We start from the raw sequence: 25,392 nt of genomic DNA on the forward strand, positions 1-25,392 counted from the left end.
CGGACAGTTGACTTTGCTTGCGTTGCATACATATTTATAATCGTCCAACGATAAAAGATCACCCTATCAGATTATGAGTTGCATTTTAGAAAAATATAATAATGAAATATGTTATTTAAAAAGTAACAAATGCGTGATTACTTATTTTATAGGTATAAATGTATAATGCCGTTAATTTCGTCACATTTCCACTATTTTTGATTGGTCTCTCCACTGTGTTACCACCCACCACTCACATATCCAATGTATACGGTTCTGCTTACCAATATAACAAAATGTTCTTTAAGATAGGTTAATGACAATGACCGTTTACTAAATATTTATTATTTAATATTTTAATGGGTTAATTTCAATAAGTCATATTCAAATTACATACTTAAAACTTTTTTGACGTGGGTTAACTTCACTCGTTGGTTTCTATTTCCAAATTGACTGAAATTGACTTTTGATGATTCTCCTTCCATGCAAATACCAAAAAAATTGACTAACTAAAACTTATACGGCGTGTGATTTGGTTATTAACTTTTGGACTTTTAGAACAAAAGTTTACTTGATTCTTTGTCTTACTCTCATTGGTCCATTATTTAAACTTCTATAATCATTGAGAAAATAGTTTTTTTACTCATAAAATCTATCCGTGATTGGCACAAGTAACAGAAAACGTTTCGAGGAGAAAAAGTAAAAATTATAAGATCATAAACAGAAAGGGTATTTAAATCAAACAAAATGTTCCATATATATACTGCATGCACATATACAAAACATATCTGTGTTTAATATTTTTTTATATACTTCTCATAATGATGAACAATAATAAGTGAAAGAATAACAGAAACCAGCTGAGCTCGAACGGCTAGGCTACCCTACAGCCCAAAAGCTACAAGCTGGTCCCTCAAAATCTTTCAGATTTCTAGATTGACCCCAAAAAAAAAGGGAACTAGCAAACCGCACCCCAAAACACAGAAACAGAGCAAAAAAAAAAAAAAAAAAAAAAACAGAGGAGCAGATTCCGGGGACGTATATGCAGAGCATCCCACTGGTATAATCGCTCTCTCTTTGTTTCTTCTAGAAGCTTCTTCATCACCACGTATATGTAAATTCGTGTCCTATGTACACATAAGAGAACTCACATCACATCTGCTTAGCCAAGTCATCAGCTCCGATGAATGTACCGTGAAACCCGTACGGAACCCTTGACGGAAGTTTAACTGTTGCTTCGACCTCCAAGCTAACGGCGTTAACTATCTGTAACTCCGATTTCCATGTCTTCTCGTCGTGTACGAAACAGAGGATGTGTCCTTCGTCCTCTTCTTCTCCTCCTTCTCCTGGGAGAAACAGAGGCTCTCCGCCGTAACGGTTATCACCGTATAGATGTTTCTTGACTTCTCCGGTAGTGAGATCAACTTTAGCGAATCCGGATACTTTAGGCCAAGGCTCGGCTAATGCCAAATAAGCGTATTTGGTTTTACGGCCGAGCATGTTTCTGTTGACCATCCCTGCTTCAAGGTTGACTTGTTGATCTCCGTCGGAGATGATCGGACGACGAGTGGATTTGCCGGTTCTGAGATTGAGACGGATTTCAGAGAGTACACTCTCGAGATTCTCGTCGGACTCGTTGAAAATTGAGTCCGGTGGAGTCATACAAGACCCGATCACGACGACCTCCTCTGTTTCTGGCTCTTCCCAAGCATTCCAAAGATGGAAGCAGAAGCAATCTGGAGCATCAATCCACTTTATCTTCGACGAATCCTCGGCGTATTTGTCTAAAATTCCGAATCTTGACACCTTGTTCTTGTCGTACACCACCGGAGAGCCACCGCGGATCATCTCCGGTAACTTGAAAACGACTTGCTGGTCCGGTATCACGACGAAGTTCTCTGTAATCGCGAAGTCGTGCATCATCGTCGGCTGGTCAAGCTGGATCTCGACGTCCGGGGATTTAGTTCCGTCCGGCGAGAATCTGAAGTACTTCAGGTAAGGCTTTGAAACGACGTCGTAGCTTAAAGCGAAGAGTTCACCGGATTCCGGGTCGACTTTCGGGTGGGCAATCATTGTGGATTCTAACTGTCCGTCAAAATCGAACCGACCAACGGTTTTTAAATCACCGGTTGGAGTGATCCGAACTTGGTAAGGCAAATCGTCCTCCGACATAGCTAATAACCGGCCGTTGAAATAGACCAAACCGGCGTTGGCTACGCCGGTTCCGTGTGCCGGGTCGACTATACCGGCTGCAGCTCTGGCGTAGAATAACATAAGTCTGGCAATACCGGTGTGGCCGTGGAGCTCACCGATGGCTTTGGGGAAAACCGGTCGACCTAATTGACGCTCCTGAACAAACCGGTTTGTTTGAGTAAACCGGCAAGCGTAGCTAGCTGAACCGTCTTCGAATTTAACGGCGTGGACCATACCGTCTCCGTCGAAGAAGTGGTGACCAGTCACCGGCTCGTGAAGTGGGTTAGCTCCGTTTCGCACATACACTCCTTTAATGGAATCGGGTATTTTTCCGACGACCGGAAGATTTCGCCGGACGGGCTGTTCATTCACCGGAGCAAAATTTCCGGCGATCTGAACACTAGGATCAGCTGTTTTAGGAAGCGGGTGTAGCCTCTCGTGGCTAACGAGGAAACCCTCAGCGGCGTCTAACGCTGCAGCCGCCGCTCTCTGGAACAGATTCATCTGTTTAGTGTCGGAATCTTTGGCTTTGGGGTTAACAACAATGGCGGGAGAGTTTGAGGATTGCTTAGGGAAATGAAGAGCTGGAGGAGTGTGAAGCGCAGATGAAACGTTGAGCTTACGTGTGACACGACTGGTCATGGGTAAAGAGCTACAATAACTCAAGTCGGAGCTTTGAGAAGACGATAATGGGGACTGAGTATGATTGCCACCAACCCATCTCCCAGAAACCGCCGCAGTCGCCGTTAAAGAAGCCATTTTTTTTTTCAAGTATGTTCAATCAGTATTTTTTTTGGTGCTTGAAGTGAGAGTTGGAGTTTGTAAAGAGCTCTGTTTTTTTTTGTTCTTATGATAGTTTAAGTGGGAGAAGAGAAGAGAAGAGAGAAGAGAGAGTTGGTTTGAGAGCGATGAAGTGTTGAGGGTTTATATAAACCGGGAGGTGGGTAAGTGTGGCCACGTGTTGATCCGTGACAGAGATAGGGAATGGAGTGAGTGGAGGTTTTATGAAAAAAAGGGGTATTTGGGAAGAAAAATATATGTTATGGTTCAAAGTTGAAACCTTTCACACATAGATAGACAAAATGTTTTTGCACACAAAAAAAAAAAAAAAAAAAAGACAAAATGCATCACTTCTTTTAACTCCCTTTTGTCTTTTTTTTTTTGTGGCTTCTTGTGTTTCTAAGTTTGGTAACTAAAGCTTCCAATCTTTGGCAACGTGAAGATATATATGTCCTTTAAATCTCTAATCTGGTAACAAAACGTATCCTCTTGTGTTGAGTTCGAGGGTTCAAGACACTATATACGACATTGTTTTTATTGGTGTTTTTTTCTTTTTAACTGGTGTAAGTTGTAACATGAAACAAAGTGTGTAGAAAAAATCTAAAATGGTTTGGAATTCTTCTACATATGATAAGAATGCACAATCTAGCAGTTTTTATATATTATTCGGTAAAATGCATTTTAGGCTTTCGTTTTTGTGTTTAGAAAGGATGCTATAGACAAAAACAAAGGGTCCCTAATATATAAACCACACATTAAGTGTCAATTTGATGTTTCATTAAGTACGATCATCAACTTGGCTTATGTCGTGGCTCAAGAGCTTCTTGTTTGCCAACTCCAACTTGGCCTATTCATCTCCACATGAAAAAATATCTTCAGACTTTACGTTATATTTCATGTGTCGTCTGTCATGGTCTAGTAGTATTGTTGAAATTTAAGAGAATAGATTAATACAAGTATTGGAAATGTTATTTGGCTTATTTGTTGAGTCAAGTGTTTGTGTCCGTACAGTAGATTTATGTTATAAATTTTGGATGTATTTTCTTGTGTACAATTGACATATCTATCAACTATACGGACACAATAACCCAAATACTTCGCGATCTCATCTACACCTTAAGTCTGATACTATCATTTTGTAACTAATTACAAAGTCTTAAACTTTTGGAAAGCTGTAATAAAACTAGCAAAACGTGTGCCTCAGTCTATATATACCCGAATAAACCAAAACATCAACCACTAAATAATACTAAGTGTCTATTATTATCCTAGTTCCCAAAAATCATTAACTTATAGGAATGAACAAAATCGTTGAAAGAACACTAATAGTATACGCACGCAATTTATAAAAAACGGTCGGTGTGTTACATCATTTAAACTTGCTCTCTAAGATTTTTTAACTTTGAATTGTCTGAAGTGATGATGTTTTTGTCACTTGGATTTTAGTTTGACGAGATCTATAGAAAGATGTTCGACCACAACTTTTTTATTTGGTCAACACTCAACAGGGATTCTCGCATTTATGTTTTTTACCTTTGTCATCAGATTCTTACATACACGCTTAAATAAATTTACCCAAATATTTGTTGGCAACAAAGAGTTACCGAAATATATTCTAAATCATCTGTACTTTTGGATATATTTATTTTCTTCAAAAAATTTTCTTTATGTCACCAGTTAGATCTAAATGTATGATACAGAAGATAAATCCATAAACGATCTAAGCACAATAGAGTGTTTATTAATTATTTTGTATTAAGAATCACAGTCTATGACGACCTTGAGTACGAAGTCGTAGTAACTTGTTTACTCTATCTGTCTATCATATATATACTTGTTTATATCATGAAATTACTAGAATTAGAAGAGTCTTGAATTTGCGAGTATTATATGTTTTTTTTTGATAAACGTATTATTTTCTAAACTTGGCGTATTTTTAACGAAGAGACACACTTCACGTATTATTTTTCTAGAAACCCCGACTAATAGTTTAATACAAAAGAAGCATATAAGAATCAGAAGGAAGAGTCCCTGCACCAAACCAACTTTGTATAATCATGATATATATGGCCTCGTGTAACAAACAAAATCTTGCATTATAGGTGTTCTTGGACATTTTTAAAACGATAAAAAAGAAAACTGATATAATAAGATAGAAACAAATAACACGTAAAAAGATAAGTAAAAGGACATCTGGGTCGATATTGTTTCACTATTCTGTGATTGGACCATTGTGTCGTCTATCTTTTTAATGCTTTTTTTTGTTTGGGTTAGAGAAGTGAAATCAAATTGGTTTGGTACGTCGTTAGTGAAGAGGACACGTTTTAGAGTTAGCCCGCGTTTTGCCTCATAACCGAGTTCTTTCGTATAACACGTGGCATTCTTCTCTTTTTCACTTCTTCTGTCCATCACGCTTTGCTTTATTTTTTTTCTGTTTTCTCTTTTTATCTTCGCCTTTTTTTCATATCATTTCATCTTTTACTTTTTTTTTCTTTCTTTCATTTTCTGAATAAATAAAAAATCTAACTGTTTAACAGAAAAAAAAAATTTGAATCATAAAAAATCTTTGGAAAAGATAAATTTTAAACACGTATCCGTTTACTGTTTTACAACTGAATAATATTTAATTTCATCTTTACGTGAAATATTATTAAATAATTTAGAGTCGAAACTAACTATTCGTGGATCCATCCAAATTTTCATAGTTTTGTTTTATTCTCGTAAATGAATGCAAATAAATAACTCACATATATATACGCTCCATGTGATTTATACGACCAAACAAAATGACATAATAAAAGTGATAGTATAAGGAAACGAATCATATTCAAATCTTAATTAGAGCATTGGCACTACTTTAAATTTTTTTTGTAATAGGTTAATTAGTTATTATCTTAAACCGTCAAAGTTAGGTATAAACTTTTTATTCATGTTCTCTTATATATATTCTTTGTCAGGCAACCACTTATATATAATTATGTCCTAAAAATCGTTCTAAATGCTGATACACGTTTCTTCGACAACTAGGTTTAGCGATAAGTCCTTTTGGACTTCAAACGATCTTGTGTTCTAACAACAATTGTCTACGCATCCTAATTTTAAGACTTTCCTACCTAATTATTTTAAAAATCTAAAATTCACACGCTCACACTCTCAAATTTGAATATGAGTTCTGACATTGGAGGAAGACCAATATAAATCATGTAATTACAAGTTTCAGTTAAACGTAAGAATTATTACAATTAATATTCATGGTTTTCTTATTATTTATCTATATATATACTATTTAACAACACAATGAAAAATGTGTTTATCCAGTCTAATTTTAAGTAGGACATGTTTTATGAAGTATTAAACATGTAAGAAAATATTGAGCATGCAAGTATAAAGTTTTGCACCGGCCAAATACAAACATGACCTTCAAAAAAGAGAATGGATATATTTTTTTCTATTATAAAGTTATCTCCTCTGTGTAATTTAGAGGAGTAATAAAGTAATAAAAGTTTGAAATGTCAAATTATCATCTGAGGTTTCATGCAGATACGTGACTGGTTTTTTTTTTGGTTCGTTATCTTTTTTTTTTTTTACTATAACTACAAAGAAAACACGCATATATGGACCAGTATCATGCATATATGGATCAGTATTATGTTCTACATATTATTCAAAGTAGCATTTCCCTAAATAAATTGTCAAAGAGATAATGGTAAAACGCGGTCCATCGGATCAAAATCACACAAAAAGTACCAATCTCTCAACACAAAATTGTGTAAGATAAAAATGAGCAATGTAGAGACTCTTTTTTAACATCAGAATTTATGGAATACAGTATGAAGGATTATGTTTCCTCGACGACCAGTATCATGCCTAGCTAAATAGTACCACGGGTTAATTACTTCTAATCTAATATAAGTATGCATTAAAAAGTTAGTCCACACACCCGCCTATACAATACATGTCGCTTGAAAAAAAGTAACTAAAAATTAATTACTCAACTAAAAAATCAAGTCTAAGTGGGATTTTTTGTCCCGTTTAGAGTCATCAATGACTCCATCAAAGCCCCCATGAAAAGTGGAGGATGAAATTTTAAAATTAGGAATAATAATAGCATACTATAGAATATAAAAATAACGGTTGATTCGATCATCCTTAGGCTATAGAAATTTCAATCATGCCTGTGATCTTAACCATCCTTTCTTTTTAGTTTTATATAGATACAAAGAAATATATCATAAGTTATCGCCACGTCAGTTTTATCAACACCTCACTCATAATTTGAGTGATTTATCTATTAAATATATGTAGTGTGTACACACGATGCGTATACAGACATCTTATGTATTTTATGTATATACGTATACATAGCATGATTTCGGGAAACGTAGCGAAGATTTTGTGTTTACCGGACGAACTCGTGGCTCACGAGACACCTCATCAATAATTGTATACTACTATTAAGATATAGTATAAGATTTTCTATAACTAACAATATTTAATAATCAAAATTTCTGTTTTAAAAACACTATTAAATTATGAAGTTATTTGATTGTACTTTAATATTTTCTGTTAACTATTGTAGCTTTTTTTACTTATGATGGTACTAAGGTTCTTAATTCCGTGATATATCTAATCGGTGGACAAGAATGCTTTTTTTAAAGGTTAAATTAATCAAATAAGTCTGATTTTGAATGATTTTATATTAAAAAATGTGTAATTTTGAATGATTGATTATGAGATTTTTAACATTAAAGTTTCTCGTACCATAAACTAACCATTTTTTAAGTATACCAAACAATATGATACTGTAAAAATGTTGTTTAGGCTAATAAACAAAAATTTGCACAAATTTCTAAGTTGACTCAAATCGAGGTAGAATATATTTCAGCATGCATGTACGTAAGGTAAATTCTACTGTACTAGTAGTCTAGTAGTAAAGCGAGCTACATTCTATACATGTCGAGATTTTTTTTCAGTAGACAAATTAAGAAGAATAAGCACTATATGTGCTCTGTGTTTTAACACTTTTTGCAAGTGCCATGAGGTTGGAATTGGATCAGTAATACAGCATTTGGAACTGAAATCTGAGTACTGAAAAGAAAACGAACTGTATATAATGGCTTTGATTGGTAATGTAGCCAAAACTGTACAGAAAAGCTGTAAGCTGAAGTTGTAAGTTGTTACGGAATAGTGCAAAGTTGTAAAAAAGAGTTGTACGTGAAAACTGTACAAAAAAACTGACAGTAAAGCTTTTAATAAAGTTTTTGGTAAAGTTTATGTGATTGATAAAAATTCAAAACTTGTAATATTTTGTTTTTGTTCACCAGTCACTACCAATAATTCAACCTATTATGAACAAGAAAAAATATAAATCTTATCCTCCTTAGAATGGAATATTGTCAGAACCCTAGACGATTAGACGTGGTTCCATGGTTTCTATTTTTTGGTGGGTCAAAGGTCGACTCGTTCACGTCACATGTGTCACATTAATAATTGTGTGCTCCAATTATATCCAATATAAGGGCATTAGGGAAACTATAATGGGTGTTCTTAGAATATAAATATTGTAAAAATAATGTAAGATTAGTAGTTAAGATTTTTTGTTAAAAAATAGTTATTAGGAGAACATGTATAAAATCATAAAATTTAATAATATAATATTTCTAAACATATTACAATTATAAAAACTTATAAATTAACATTTAAATTGCATAGTTATATAAAATTCAAAATACACAACCAAATTTTTATAAAACAAAAAACATTGTAAATAAAATTAAAAAAAAAAACATTTTATTTAATGAATACATAGTTTAATGTCCAAATTTATTCCATATATTATCTATCAAATCCTCCTTTAATTTGTGATGTGCTTGTCTATCACGAATTATTGTATGGCAATCACCTAAACCCTCAAGATTTGAAGGCATATTTACTGAAAACGTAAGATCCGGAGTAATTCAGGTTCCATCTTCTTGCTGGAATTCTTGTTCGTCATAGAGTGTGTATGAATCTCGTTCATCTTCGACAATCATATTAAGGAGTATGAAACATGCTCTCATAATATATGCAATTTTACCCTTTGACAATAAAAGAGATGGATTTTTAATCATGGCGAATCTAGATTGCAGGACTCCAAATGCACACTCAACATCTTTTCGTGCACCCTCTTGACGTCCTGCAAACAAACGATGTTTCGGATGTTGTGGTTATGGGATGGATTTAACAAATGTTGCCCATTCGGGGTAAATTTTTTTTTGGTGAGAGAAGCAAATGGGAAGTGTTTTGTTGGGAGAAGCAAATGTTTGTTTTTTGATGAAATAAAACTTTGTGCTCTTCTCATATAGAGTGATCAATTGAAATAAAACATCAATGTTTGTGATACTAAAATTTGACTTTAAAACTAAAATCCAAAGATTGTAAACACGGGTTCACCATCACGGGTACATACCATTCGGAAGCAAACAAAGCTTACAATCAAGCCTAAACAAAAATCCAAGCAAACCGATCACGGGTTCACCATTCGGAAGCAAACAACAACCGAAACCGAAACAAATTTACTTTAGCTGGAGCACTTGGTCCGTGAGCTGGATCACTTGGTCGTTGAGCTGGATCACTTGGTCCTTGAGCTGGACCACAAAATAACTCAGAGAAACTCATTACACAATCAAACAACAATTAACAAGCCATTTCAATCAAATAAAATCAGGACAAACCACAACACCACAACACTACTCAAATCAGGAAACCAACCTTGTGACTTACCTTTTACTTTCGAGCAAACACATGTTTCTTGATGGTTATCTGATTTAACTTGCGCTAGTTAACCTCACCTGCAAGCCTCCGAAACAAAGAAAATTCAATTTTAATTCATGAGTGTTATTGTTGATTTCAAATTCAAAATACAACTCTCGGAATTCAATCATAGAGAAGCTCACTAATTGACGGATGAGACAAACCCTATGACAGATGAGACAAACCCTATACTAAACCGAAACCTAATTCACAGATTTCAGATTAACCCTAAATCGATGAAACATCCAAGAAACAAAGGCTGAAAGAGGAATTGACGGAACTACCTTGTCTATATCCCCGGAGATTTGCCCGACAAAGGAGACGAGGAGACAAAGGCTCGTCAAGAAGATTTCGACTTCACCTTCAAATCGCCGGACATGTCAATCGACAAAAGAAGGGAATTAAAACGGATTTGTCGGAGAAGCTATGCAAAGATCGATTGCTAGATGGAAGAGCTCTCGATTTTGGTGTTTCAATTGCCGGAAAACTAACCTTCGACGGCGAATATGGTGACAACGAAGCTTTCGCCGTTTGGGAGCGAAAGATAAAACCCTAGACTAGATTTCGAAGAGAATGGGAGAAATGAATATTTTTTTTTCTCGCCAAAACATCTCGACCAATCACGTTACAACAAACAAATGAGAACTGGGTTAAATCAGTTCTCACTCAAGACCAGAAATTTTGATCCAAACTCACTATTCCCTTTTTTATTAATTATTTTCGGCTTAGAACACACCAATAGTTTCGCCCATAACGATGGCCTAAGAATTTGCGTATAATTGAACTACTGTGTACACTTATAACCCGACGCTATATGTGGCACTTATTAGTTATTACTTATATGACTCAATAATTTTTATCATTTAATTTGTCATGTTTCTATTCTTTATAAATTAATTTAAACATAGCATTTAATGTAAGATTATCAAATGTGTCTTAATTTAATATTTAATGTGTTCTTGTAGAAACTTTCGATTAACCGATTAAAACTATTGTTTATTGAAAAAACTATTTTTCCTGCTGAAAGTTTGGTTTTAACATATTTCAAATATGTTAATAACAAAAAGATTTAAATATATAAACAACTTTCAAAATATGCCCTAACTAAATGATACTCAATTTTTTTTTAGTTTTATATAATACAAATTAAAATTGTCGTTTACAATTCCATTTTTTAAAACAATATTTTAATTCTAAATGGTATTTTTGGTGAAAGAAAGACAAAAAACAATAACGGTAAACTTTTTAACAAATCAATGAAATTTGGTTCCTAACATATATGGCGAGAGTTAAAGGTACTAATTTGCCGGTCAAAGTGTCAAACTTTCCCACTCTTCATACGTGGACACTTTAGATTAAAGGACATCAACCCGACAAAAGACCATGTGTTGCGCACGCACATGTCAGATCTTATAAGTAAATGACACCAAGACGTCCTAACGCATTGCAGATCTTTATTTTTGTTTATGGGGAAATATGTTGTATTTTCCTTTGTAGTGTTACGAATTTACGAGTTTATAAGGAAATTAAAACTAATAAGCTTTCTAACTGGCTCATAATTAGAAAAAAAAACCATATATATAAAAAATGCATGCATGTCTTATGCTCAATGTTTTTTTTTTCTTTTGGTAACGAGAGTATCCAATTTTAAAATAGTTTAAATTGAAAGGTGTTGACTCGTATTTTGCTTAAATTTTGCTTCCTTCTATAATATTCCGATGCGCGTTGATGCAAAATAAATTGACCCGTACATATATAAGACTATAAGTGTGTGAGTATTCACATACCAAACAAGTTACTATAGTTGAAAGGTTGGTCTTCAAACTAATTATAAATCTTGTTCTTTTCTGTCCTAATTTATGTCACGTGGTATACATTTTCTTTGGAAATTATGGCCCTAAATAAATCCAAAATACATGGGAAAGTGAAACCATTATTTAATTAGTGGTTAATCGAATGTTTCATGTTTCTACTTTTAATATGAGATCTGACTTTCTGATAGTTTCTTTTTGTAAATTATGAAAGCCATCAAACAAGTTGCAAATTAAAAATTATCTTTTGTGAATGTCATAGACATTAAACCGTCGGTAGTAAAAGTGAGATCACGGTTCCGGTGATGCATTCGTAGTGGTAAATTTGTTTGCTCTGCCTCTGATACTATATAGATCATGGATCTCCATTGTATAATCCCGTTAAACTCATTGAATGACAAACAAAATAATTTTCTATACATGCATGACAAATCCCATACACTCAGACTAAAATTCAATACATGGCATTCTCCGATCCTAACCCAAAAAAAAAGCGATACACTCTTATATTTCTGTGAAAAAAAAACTATTACATAATTGTTACCAGTATTTTGTAAACATAGTTAAAAATTGTAATACTTACAAAACAGCAATCAAAATGATTCACCACGCGAAATACGCAAGACTATACATAACCAAGTATGGATATCCGTTGTCCAAGAGTTGGGTATATTCTAAATGGATAAGAATTTATATATATATATATATATATATATATATGTTTGGCGAGGGTTATTCCCATGTTATTGGACAAAAATGGAGATAAATGGCTGCACCTGATTAAAAAAAAAAATTAAATAAGACCTCCACTCTAAAAAAAGTAACACAAAATAAAAAGAACCGTGATTTTATTGTTACGGGCCCACATCAAGTGTTCTGCGTGTGGGACCCATCCAAGTGCCCCCTGAGTTTATGACTTTTTGTTAGACTTGCGCCGACCGGCCAATCAGCGTTCCGAGATACCATACACATACATGTGCGTAAGTGCATCTCTCTCTCTCTCCCTATATATATATATATAAATGTAAACGTACATGTGTGTTTATCATATGTTTAATTACATTAATTCATATATGGTTTGAGTGTTTTTCATAAAGTTAAATGAATGGATGAGATTTGAAACTGGTGATGAAAAAAAGAAATGATATGTTTTCTAATAACAGTTTGATTTGGTAACCACGAAAATGCTAGTTATCCAATATTTTTTAAAAGTATGCATGTAAAAGCAAATTACTTAAGAAAACCCTTAAAATAAAGATTAATGCATATCATAATTCCTTGTAAATAATGTCATTAAATTTATAGATTGTTTTAACTATCGAAAAAGTTTGCCTATTTCGAATCAATCGCATCTTCTAAACACAATTCTTTGAAGTTTGAACAATTCTAGATAACCTTAATTAACTGTCTATCTCTATTTCGTAGCTTTGTTTATGAAGTTCATAATCCAATAGATCAATATAATTTATAAAACTCTCGTATGTTTATATATATGTGTGTGTGTGTGAATGCAAATAATTGGAGCCAATATGTGTGGGTATGACGACACTGGAATTTTGACCAAGACCTACTTGGAGGAGAGACAAGCACGAGAAGAAGGGGAGCAGACTTATTAGGGACATGTTTGGCAGGTGTCAAATCAAGTTTTAAGAGTTACAGAGAAAACGCCACAATATGGATGACCCCTACTCCAAACGCTGCCTTATTTTATCGTGCGCATGTTTTTGTATTTATTCCTTCGAAATGCATTATAGCACGAGTAAAGAACAAACTCAATTTGAAAGCTGAGATCGTAAGCACAATTGCTTTAATTCCGGTTATAACGCATAGAAGTGAATCAAATTATTTGTGTGTGCCAATGAAATGGTAAAGATAAATCTAATTAATGACTAAAGTTATTTATCTAATTACTCGACACCAGTTAGATAACACTCCAGCATGTCAAAGTCGATGCATCACCGTCCAAGTTTAAATCCACGCAATGCATGTTACCGATGGAAAAAAAAAATTGAATAGAGAAAATTTAATTGCATCTTGTTTTGTAAATTACATATGCTTGGATATTTATAGAAAAAAAATATAATGTATAAAGATATATATATATATATATATATACTTTACAAATGTAGTGCCTAAAGTAGGTGTGACTACAAGAAAATTGGTCTTATTGAGATGAATGTTTGAGACATAATTTTTTTTTCTTTTTTTTAACATCTGATTGTATTAATTTGTAAAAGGATAATACAAGTAGTTTGTCGACCAATCTGGTGGTGAAGCAAAACTAAGATACAAATTGTCTATATTTGTAGCATTTTGAGATAACTTGTCTGCCACCATGTTCTTCTCTCGGTTCACATGTTCAAGTGAGCATAAGGGAAGTTTCGCCATCCAGAAATAAATATCATAGAGAAGAGTGCCCAATTTATTGTGATCCCCAATTGTATTGATTAAATTGTCAACTCCAGATTATCTCCTTCAAACCAAACATGACGCAATCCTTGAACCCATATCATTTGTAGAATGTGAAGGAAACCTAAAGCCTCTGCTTGTAAAGCAGAGTAAGATGGCTGCAGTTTCGCATATTCCGATAGTATTACACGGCCATTTGTATCTCGGATTAGCCAACCTGTGTTCGTGAAGCTTCTCCCCTGTATATCCACTATCAAAATTATGTTACTGTGACATTTTAGATAGGCTATTGTTTGTCACAAATCGTAGTTATTTCTTCACAACAAAATTATTTTTTTTGAATCATATTTTTTTATTTTTTTGGTATATGTTTATTATTCATATGTTCATTATGATTCTGTTTTTTTCATATGCATTGGTTAACTTGCACGTAAGAGAATTTCAAGAAAAGCTTCTTTAGAAAAAGTAAATGGCTTAATCAGTCAAAAGGAAAGTAAAAAAAAGAGAGGATTATTAATGAAAGTTACCAAAAGAAGGCTTTTATCAACCTCATTTGATTTGTTTAGTCTTTACATCTAACTAACTTTGCTATTTGAGGAGACGATATTTATTTTCCTCCAGTAAAGTTAGTCAAAGTTCAACATACATATATATCACTAATATAACAAGATCAAAGTATTAGGTCTGGTCTCGTTGATTTCTAAATTAGTTTTTTTTATTATTTTTTTAAAAAAAACCTAGGTGTCGATAACAATCGTCGTCATTATCTCCTCCGGATAAGATATATACTTAGTCAAATAATCGATGCATATCAGAAATATTCTAATATAGTAAGCTCGACATACCAGAATTTGTTTGTTTCAAGAACATACAAGTACGAATTTATAACGACAACTCGATCTCTTGCTCTTAAGTTATAATACCACAGATCATAAATCACCTTATCAACAACATTGTGACACGTCTCATATTTTGTAATATAAAAATTAAAACCTAAAACGTCTCTTCATAATTATATTGTAACGCATGTATATTCCACCAATGTTCATTTGTGTGTGTGAGTGTGTCCAATCGGAAAAACTAGTTTTCTCTATCGGACGTCGCTATCTATATATGAATTTAATTAAGTATTTGATATATTATTTCAATATATTAAAATTTCCTTTTTATTTGCATATAACAATACGAAGACCACACGATTAATATTAATATTAATGTTTAACTAACAATATAATTGAATAACAAGGAATTAGCTAGAAAAAAATGGATTTTTTTTTTCAAAATTATATCAACTAAAATCCAGAGAAATAACTGTATTTGTAATTTGTATTACACTTATAAATTTGGAGATTTAAAGTTACTGGTTGGCAAATAAAATATGCATTATATACATCATTCTCTTTTTTTACCGTTGCATGCAATTATTAAATACGACCAACGAACTAAACGACTACCGAGGGACTAGAAACAAAAACACAATTTTGTTTTCTTTCTAAAAGCAAACTCCTGATGTCGGCAAAAGATCACTGAAATGCTAATGTAATCACTGAATATAATTCGCCTGATTGGCTAATCCAGTAGTAACCTCTTATAAGAAATCGCTTTTGGTCAGTTTTAAAAATCACTAAATCATCTCTAGTTAAAAATTTGTTCCCACCGTTGAATCGTTGTCGTTCCGAAGATATGAGTTTGCGTGGTGAGCTATATCGCACCCGAAACCGCGTCCGCTTTATCTGTTCTGCTCCTGTCTTTTTTTTCTTCTTATTTTACATAAGCGAACCCTTAATTATACCTAACTAATACTACTTACTTTAATAGCATTTTTTAAAATACTACCAGCTAATGCTTGGCAACAAGGGAAGTGTTTTGTGTACCACACGGAATATATTTGTGCAGTACTAGTAGATGTCACTAATAACAATAATTTATCATAATAACAACATTAACAATAAGATACAACTTCCACTACTAACTCTTTTTTTTATGTTATTCTTAACGCTCTAGATGAGAGTAATGGAGGTGATCATGACAATTTCCCCAGATCATAATAAGAGATGTGACAAAAATAAGATCGTTCTTCTCGAAGAGGCTTAGTTGTCGTTCGTTTATTCGTACCTAACCAAGAGTGACTTATATAGTTAGTATGTAATATTCTCTTTGTTTGACCCAATATAGTATTTAGCAAAGCCTTATCTTTGTTAACTTTTTCTTATTTCCTTTTTGATCTTTGTAATATTTTTGTTCGGTGTACTTAATCACACTTTTCGGAATAATCAAAGACTGCTTTTGATATGATACGGTTTAATCATATTTGAAGGACAACAATTAGTAAATTAATAGAAAAGGTTCTGTTGATAAAGCTTAGCCTACTACATATTGCAAATCATATAAACAATTTGAGGCCCGGGTTTATGTAACTGATAAAAAGTTTAAAAGTTAATCCACTTTTAGCACAAACATTATGCATCCCCTATACTGGTAATTTTATAAACATATATGTAGCTAAATTTAATTTTATTGCAATAGCACCAAAGAAGTTAAACAATCTACTGTATTTGTCTCCCACAAAAGAAAAAAATTCTATTGTATTTGTCGAACTTTTTTTTTTGTTTCTTTGTTTTTACTTTTTTCTAATGGGGTGCGGTGGCTTGGGCTTAGGTCCTCCTAACTGCACTGTGTTGCATTGTTTCTTCAATACCCCTACGTCTTTGAATGTAGCTTCAAACAAGCAAATAAATATCTAGACCTTTTTGTTTATGACTTTATTCATAAAAGACATGTGTGTTGTTTCTATTTGAGTCACCAAAACTTTTATATGTTAGATATTTTGGCACAATTATTATATTATAAACTCCAAAAACTTCTAGTGCAAAGGTTAAATCTTGAAATGGCGTGGACGTCGACCATTTTTAGTGCGGTTCAGTTATATATATATATATATATATATATATGTTTGAATTTCTTGTCAAAGAACACTTCTCATATATTTAAATCCTGGTAAACAACCACTTTTTATAGAAGGAATTTCATATCTAAGACGCGTTTTTTTACTTTATATCAGAAACATTTCGGTTGGTGGATGCATAAGCAGATTTAACTAGTCAATGTTAATGTAATTATATATCACAATACGAAATTATTTTTATTTAAAATAACTTTTCATTACTGAGCATAAATCTAAACACTTTAGATCGGATATTATTTTGTATAAATTAATTGTAGGACTAAAAATAAAGTTATCATTATTGTTAGAAACCTATAAACGTAGGACTAAAATAAAGTTATTATTATTGTTAACAAAACATAATTGTAGGTTTTTAGATATATATCACCCATAACTATTTTTCTAAGAAAATGATATGACATATTTCTCTTTTAGGTGAAAGACTATGAAACAATTATCATCAAAAACTAAGAAGAAGAAGAAAAGAAATCAAACGTAATTGTGAGAATTATATATATAGTCAGGAGGAAAAAGAATAAGAATGGAGACCCCTTTAAAGATTCTGCATAAAACATATAAAAGCAAGCAAAACAAAGGGATTTAACGAAAAAGAAATCATAAAAGGTGAAAGAATACGAAAAAATCTTTAAGGATGGAGTCAAAGTCAAACTTACATGTTTCGAACTATATATATCTATGAAATACTAACTAAAGTAAGCAAACAAAACTCAAAAGCTATAGGAGCGTCAACTGACCCGTTCTCTGAAGACAAAGACTGTATGATAACATAAACTGTACGTTAGCCAAGTAATTCTCAAAATAAGAATATTGTATTATTCAACTCTAATGAGATATAGTAGTTGATGTTATTTGACGAGTTTGATTTTGTCTCAAATCTAACAAACTAAACTAACAACTATACTTAGCAAACAATTACGCACAGTACTGTTAACTGTTAATAGATTGAAGCGTAAAATTTATGCTCTACTTTATATCATTGAAAGAAACGAACATAACCTCCACATAGAGAGAGGACAAAAGAAGTTATGATTAAAGAAGGTGCGTAAAATAAAAGAAAGAGACAGACACTCACTACCTCACTTTCACTGATTCATGCACTCCTTTCATTTTAATAGCTCTCTTCCAATCAAATTTCTTTTTCTGTCCCACTCTCTCCATATCCCTTCTTCCTTTTTAATATTTTTCATTTTTATTCGACCGTCTTGTCCAATCAATGCATGTCGTTCTTCAATATCTACTTAAAGATTCTAAATTAAAAGAAGAAGAAGAAGAACAAAGGTCTCTATCAAATAGTTCCATAATCTAATCTACTTAAATTAATCCTGGAATGGCGGAGAGAATATTTGTTCCTTTTTTCTTATGTTGTTTAGTCAATCTATAACAATAGCTTATTATTACCGATGCACAGCTTCAGTCCCATAACATTTTTTTTTGTTTTTTCCATTTTGAAAATCTATAATATACTTTGGTAAAATAGACAATATTAAGTTAGCGAAAAGGTATATATATATATATATATCGTAGATTTTAGACAAGTAACGTCATGAGAGCATGGCAAAAAAAACCGAAAGTGGACAAAAGATTAAAAAAGGCATTTTATGTACTGTGTGCGTGATACTTATTGATGTAATTATCATTATGTTCTTTCAATTTATAAAAGAAAACAACAAATTATTATCCAAAGCAGTAAATTAAAAAAAAAAGACAGTAAAAAGACGGCAGGCAAATTCTCCAACGGCTCAAAATCTGCCGCCAAAAATGTACGATACCGTTAGTTAAATGACACGTCATTGCTTAGAGACCTTCCGACAAAAAACGACACGGTGGAGTAAACGTGTCCGTCTCACCAAGAAGATGACCCTACACGTGGCACTTCATGACATATATATATATATATTTTTCTGTAAAAGACGTGAATTGAGTCTTTGACGCGTTTGTTTTTTATAACGGTCATCACTGAGCAAAGCGCTTTAACCGACCGCACTCGATCGAGTTGAATCTTCTAATTTGCTTAGCTTTGATTGGTAACATGAATTACAATTGAGTTATAAACTTAACTCATAAATTATTCAAAAATATTACCAATCAACAACAAAACTAAAAATTTTAAAGTTGAGTTTGAGTTACCATATGTTATGGTTGACTTACAATTTTGAGTTGTATCATTTGTAAAATTATTAACTCAAAACATTATTCAACATCATGGAAATTTTCATAAGTTAAGATGTAGTAAGTTGAATTATTTTTTTTTTAATTAAAAAAAAACGAAAATTCAGTTATATAATACAAACAATTATTGTTTTTGTTTTTATTTAATTCATATATCAATAAAAATAACTTTTACTGTTTTTCTTTTATTTAATAACTTTTTAATTAGTTATATTATATTTTTCCTAAATTATTATTTTTATTATCATTTGAAATGAAAATAGGCATAGACCTAAATATGATAAAATTTTAAATATTATGGCATATATTAGTTAATTTTTTAATTTGCAATGTAACAAAGAAGTTTAGTTAAATTTGTGTATATTAAAACTATTTTATTATTTATATATTTTTATTAATTTATTATTCTATAATTTTGTGAAATATGTTCACTAATATTTTTAATAATTATAATCAAATAATACATACTGCAACATCTACCACAAAAATGTCACCGGTCAGTAATTTTGATAAGATTAATAAATCATATTTTTACAGCGATCCATTACATCAAACTGCTATTTTTACCACATAATTTTTACTGCAACTTACATAATATTCTCTGCAATTCAACTTCAATAAATCATTTTACCAATCCGAGCCTTAATCATTTTCGTTAACGGAATCCTATAATTTGACCTTCTCTGATATTATCCCATGAATCTATCATCTACTACTATAATTCTTAGTTATTTCGTAAATTGTTTATCTAAATTTGATAAAAGTTGATGTGTCATTCTTTAAAATTTACTTACTGTTGAATAGGAAACGTAGGGTGCAAATGATTGCAAGGTTGATGAGATTGAAAAATATTATTCAACTAATTTTCATCATTTGCATTGAAAAGGTTGAAGATGTTAGAATAAAATTATTCAGCTCGTTTAACTTAAAAAGTTGAAAAAAAAACTAATCCTATTGTAAAAAATTTCAACTTTTTTAACCATTATTTTGAAGATGAATGAGTTGAATATTATTCAACTCAATTTTGTTTAACCTATTTTTGCAACCATATTCTTTCTTTTATACACATTTTGTAAAAGTGTTACAGATAATTTGAATGTCTTTTTTTCGTTCTTCTGATAACCGATTTTTTTTTTCTTTTGTTTTAGATCAAAATTAATAGTGCATGTAAGGAAGCCGTGAATCCGATTGTTTGTAAAATTCACGTAATTGCTCATATTTTTCTTTTCGTTTTTTTTTGTCATGTGGATAATATTGTGATACTATCGGTAGGTTTGAATATTTACGAAAAGAAAAAGCTTGAATATATTTAGATTTTTTCCGTGTAATTCTTTAAATGCAAACACATGTAATCAACGAAAAAGATAGATCACGTTTGTAAATTTCTGTTTGTTTATTTCTTGTCAACATTTATAGTCTGTTTTACTTACGTAACATTTGTGGCCAATTCTTTTTTTTTTTTTTTTTTATAATTCAGGATAAATCCCCAAGCCTATAGAGGGGTCTGAGACTAATCCCTAAGGGAAATGTAACCCATGGATAGATCCTCTCTCCAGATATTCAAATGGGCCGTAAATAAGGGCCCATATCCATGTGACCGCATAATAAATGAGTAGCAATTCTGCATTTAGAAAGAATTGATTTCTGGCCTTGACCAATAAAATAACTCTTCCAACCAAATGGGAACCACTAGCCCACCACCATGTGTTAAACCATTCTTGAAAACTTTTCAAACAAATACAAAAATATTTTTAAAAAACGAAGAAATTTCCTATGCCCACCACCATGTGGCCAATTCTTCTTTTTACTATTATAAAAAGATGTTTCCATTTAATAGAAATGTTGAAGGAAGTTTCTTAGAACTTGGTTTGCAAGAAAACTGAAAAAAGGAACTCAATTACGATTTTGCTAGCTCGAAGCCTCGAAATAATCTTGGTACGTTGGTTGATTTGGTATATTCTAAACGTCTTCAGATAGTTCGAGAACCCGTGTCATCATATATTCTTTTTTTTTTTTTTAACAACGGTGGAAATGGAATAGTGACAAAAAACAAAAATTGACCACGAGAAAAAGAAGGATGGAATATGCTTGTAAAATATACGTAACAACGGATGCACGTGAACGAAACCTACCAGTAAAATAAAAATAAAACATTATTTCAAAAACCATTTTGTTTACAATAGAGTTAACTACCTTTTCACCTTTTTGCTGTGAAATGAAAGATCAAACAATTAGCACACAAAAAGAAAAATAGAAAGGGAATAAAAGTATTTATAAGCGAGACCCCCGAATAAAAAAAAATTGTATTTGTATGTTTCTATTTAGTTAGTTGGGCCCAAATATTAAAATCCAACATATATTATGTTCGTTATTGGTTTATTCGATTAGTCATATTACATTTTCAGGGAATAATGATGAGCCTATATGGGCCTGGAACCTCCAAACAACGTTGGTGGGACGATTGTTTTGACTTTGTTGTTCCATAAGTCATTATTTATTTTTCTTGCTAAGACATAAGTCATAATTTACCTCAAAACTTAATTTATGGACTTCTAAAAAGGACTTGAACTTGTACAAGAATGAAGAATTTAACGCTAAACGGTCATTATTCAGTTAAGAACGGATTGCGAGGCTTGGCCGAACGCTAAACCTGTTGGCCTGCTCCTGAAAATGCAACACTTGTTAGATCGTACGAGACCTTACACTCTTACAGAGGAAATCAAGTTCCATGGACCATGGACAAATGGTCACGTTTCAAGCCAGTTTTACGGAGTCTCCATTCGGCAATCAAAGTGGTGATATAGCTTTTCAAAGAATGTGGTTTCATGTTGATGAATATTCCCGTGCACCCCTACTGCTTTTAGAAACCCCTTGATATGCTCAAATTGTAATACCCTAATGGTACTAACAATTTTGCAGTTGTAATACTTAAGAGGTCGAATCTACAGAGACTATAGATCACACAATAGACTTATTAATCTTTTAATTATGCTAAATCAAAATATTAATTTAAAAACAATGCAAAAACAGAATTAGAATGTTTTGTAAATTCATGAATTAAAAATGCTAGGTCTAGAGAAATTCTGAGGAATTTATGAAATATTAAATCAATTAATAAATTAGGATTCAATCAATTAAGATTAGATCAAGAACTCTAAACAAAATTGTAAAATAAATCAGTTCTCATTGCAAACATTTTCTAAATTTAAAACCAGAAAATCCAAATCTCTTTGCAATATTCTAGGTTAAAAATCAGCTTTAAAAAAAAATCAGTTTAGATTGTTCACAAAATTATTAAATCAAATCTCTTTGCAAGAAATAATTTTGTTCATCAAAAGGTTTAATTAGGAAAATCAATTATACTCTCATATCAATTTATTTTCCTAGGTATTAATTTTAGGTGATCACTCATGAATTAATATGAAGAACAACCTAAGATGAAAATTACAGAAGGATAAGAATCCTACTAAATCAGCAGATCTAATAGATCATAAAAAACCTATGAAAACCCTGAACCTAACTAGAGATTTACTCAGACATGATTATTGAAACAAAACCATGAATAAAATAGATATCATATAATGATTCAAAAGAAAAAACAAAGAGTTTAGAAAGCTTCTCTCAACAGGGCTGAGTTCTTGGTTTGTCTCTCTCAAAAAGGTCTCTCTCTCAAAAGGTGGCAGAAAAATTGCTAGAAAATAACTTAGATCTAAACAATGACCATAAAAATCCTATAAATACTCTAAAACACGTCTTGGGCCTTAATTGCAAATAAAAGAAACTTGGGCAAATTTTGTAAATCTTCTAGAGCTTGTGGAGAAAACTTCTGATTGACTTGTGGCAGCAGCATCGATCGATGCTTTGGGTTGCATCGGTTGATGCATACTCTTGAACTTGTCTCCCACCTTCGTAGATCAGCCTTAATGCTTTGATTATGTTCCAAATCATCCTTTTTAGCTTATTTGTATTCCGTCTGTGCCAATGAGTATCTAAACCTATAAAGGCTCAAAAACAACCTAGAAAACAAATCAAAAGACTTAAAAAGCACACTTATACCATGGTTAAAAACCACAAAAACCATGATATATCACCCCTCAAGCGAAAATCACCAACATCACGAGAGAGATTTTATCTTTGAGTTTTTGTTATACAAACATATATAAAATATTGTATAACGGGGTACGGAGTACAACAACAATATCGTCATCAATACTTATTAGACTTTTCGAGGAGAGATTAGATAGAAAAATACTTAGGTTCACTCCTAGGGTGAACCTTCTTGTTCACTTCTTCATTTTCAACCAATCAGAATATTATATACATTATTTTATTTAAAACAATAAATCAAAATTAAATTAAAAAGCAAAACAGATTAAGGAAATAAATTCTGTATAATTTTTTAAGGAAAGTTAAATATTGGCTTGGTTTAGATTTTACAATTTGAATGAAATGATCTATCGGTATGAGTTTACAAATAAGGTAACTAGGGTTTAGATTTTACAATTCAAACAAAATTATATGTCAGTTTGGGTTTAAAAATGAAGTGGTTAGGGTTTATATTTTAAAATTAAAACGAAATTATATGTCGGTTTTGATTTACAAATGAAGTGGTTAGGGTTTAGATTTTACAATTAAAACAAAATTATATGTCGGTTTGGGTTTACAAATGAGATGGTTAGGGTTTAGATTTTACAATTACAACGAAATTATATGTCGGTTTGGGTTTACAAATGAGATGGTTAGGGTTTAGATTTTACAATTAGAATGAAATTATATGTCGGTTTGGGTTTACAAATGAGATGATTAGGTTTTAGATTTTACAATTAGAATAAAATTATATATTGGTTTGGATTTATAAATAAGCAGTTTAAGTTTTTAATTTTATAATAATGTATAAAGATTTTGTTTCTTTATTTTATAAAAAGATGAATGAATAGGTTATTAAATGTATTATGATATGTTAAAATTTCATTGACTAAAATATGGAGAATTGAATAAAGGAGTTCACCTTAGGAGTGAACCCAATTCGATTAAATATCTTATTATATACAACGGCCACCACGTATATATATATATATATATGAAAAGTGTACATAATAACATTTGTGGTCGAAAAGAACTCGTGTCATCGTGGAGTTAAAGGAAAATTTGTCTGTCCATGTGTATATGTTACACAACGATATATTAAAAACAAAATATAAACCGTATGTGTCATGTTTATGAATATATGATATATTAAAAAAAAAAAAAAAGAGAAGAGAACGACACATTGAGTTGTTATTAGTTTGGTGTCAAATTAAAAGAGATTTGGTCTTAAATGTAGAAAGCATCTCTCGTATATATAACATCAAACGTGTATATATACAATGCGTTATTTTGGAAACTTCTTTTCACCAATGGAACGAGTCTTATATAGTACTTGTATTTCTTTGAACAATGGTTTACTTTACGAAGTTAAAATATAACTTCTTTCGAAACAGATCCTTCCATTGTTGTGTGACATGTCGAGTCGTTTGTTTGCGTTTGCAACGAAGGGGAAAACGTTTTAAATACTCAAAAATGCAAAGAGTAGGGGACTTTATCATAATTGACCTTTTCTTTCTTAAAATTAATTAATTTAATCAATAAAGAAAGAGATCCAGAAAATTTCGCGATGGATAATATTTTAGAACATATATATATATATAAATGAATGTATATTAGACGTATTACTCAAACGAGAAAAATTGTATAAGACAATTAAAAAGGGAAATCATAAATTTCATTCTCTATTCTAGTTTCGACGAAGACGGTGGATTCTGTTGTTGAATAAGCTAGATATTTGATTCGCGCCGAGATTTGACATTATAATATTTTAAAATGAAAATTTTGAATATACTGGAGAAGAACGAGAAGAACGAGAAAAACGAAATTTATTATAAAAAAAGAAAAAGAGAAATAGATAAGAAGATCCTAACAAACACATATATTTATGCATTCGTAGCAGAATGCAACGGACTTATTAGTTTAACGAGTCTACTACTCTCTCTACGACACAGAAAAAAATGTTTGAACAAGAAAACAATAAAATGGAAGAAGAAAAATTAACCAAAAGGAAAAAGAAAAGAAAAAGAAGACGAATATAATCACAAAATGGAATAAAATAATAGTATGATTGATATTGTCACTTTATATGATTCCCTTATATGATAGTTTGATAATAACATATCGACTCACTTCACTTAGCTAGACTCGAACTGCGTCGAAATTTGAAACAATATTAAATCAGACATTGTTGTTATCCATAGTGTTCTT

At 31.7% G+C, this 25,392-nt stretch overlaps 1 protein-coding gene across 1 annotated transcript; it reads right to left on the minus strand.

Annotated features, from left to right (window-relative positions):
- Positions 1 to 768: 768 nt before the first annotated feature.
- Positions 769 to 3,289, minus strand: LOC104779242 (9-cis-epoxycarotenoid dioxygenase NCED3, chloroplastic). Its single transcript, XM_010503612.3, has one exon. It carries the CDS (start codon positions 2,929 to 2,931, stop codon positions 1,132 to 1,134), a length of 1,800 nt encoding a protein of 599 aa, XP_010501914.1. The 5' UTR covers positions 2,932 to 3,289; the 3' UTR covers positions 769 to 1,131.
- Positions 3,290 to 25,392: the final 22,103 nt, after the last annotated feature.

This window comes from Camelina sativa, chromosome 1 (assembly GCF_030686135.1).
Source record: "Camelina sativa cultivar CO46 ecotype springtype chromosome 1, ASM3068613v1".
Classification (NCBI taxonomy): domain Eukaryota; kingdom Viridiplantae; phylum Streptophyta; class Magnoliopsida; order Brassicales; family Brassicaceae; genus Camelina; species Camelina sativa.

Coding starts and splice junctions, on each gene's coding strand:
- LOC104779242 (XM_010503612.3), bottom strand. CDS start 2,931: ATGGCTTCTTTAACGGCGACTGCGGCGGTTTCTGGGAGATGGGTTGGT.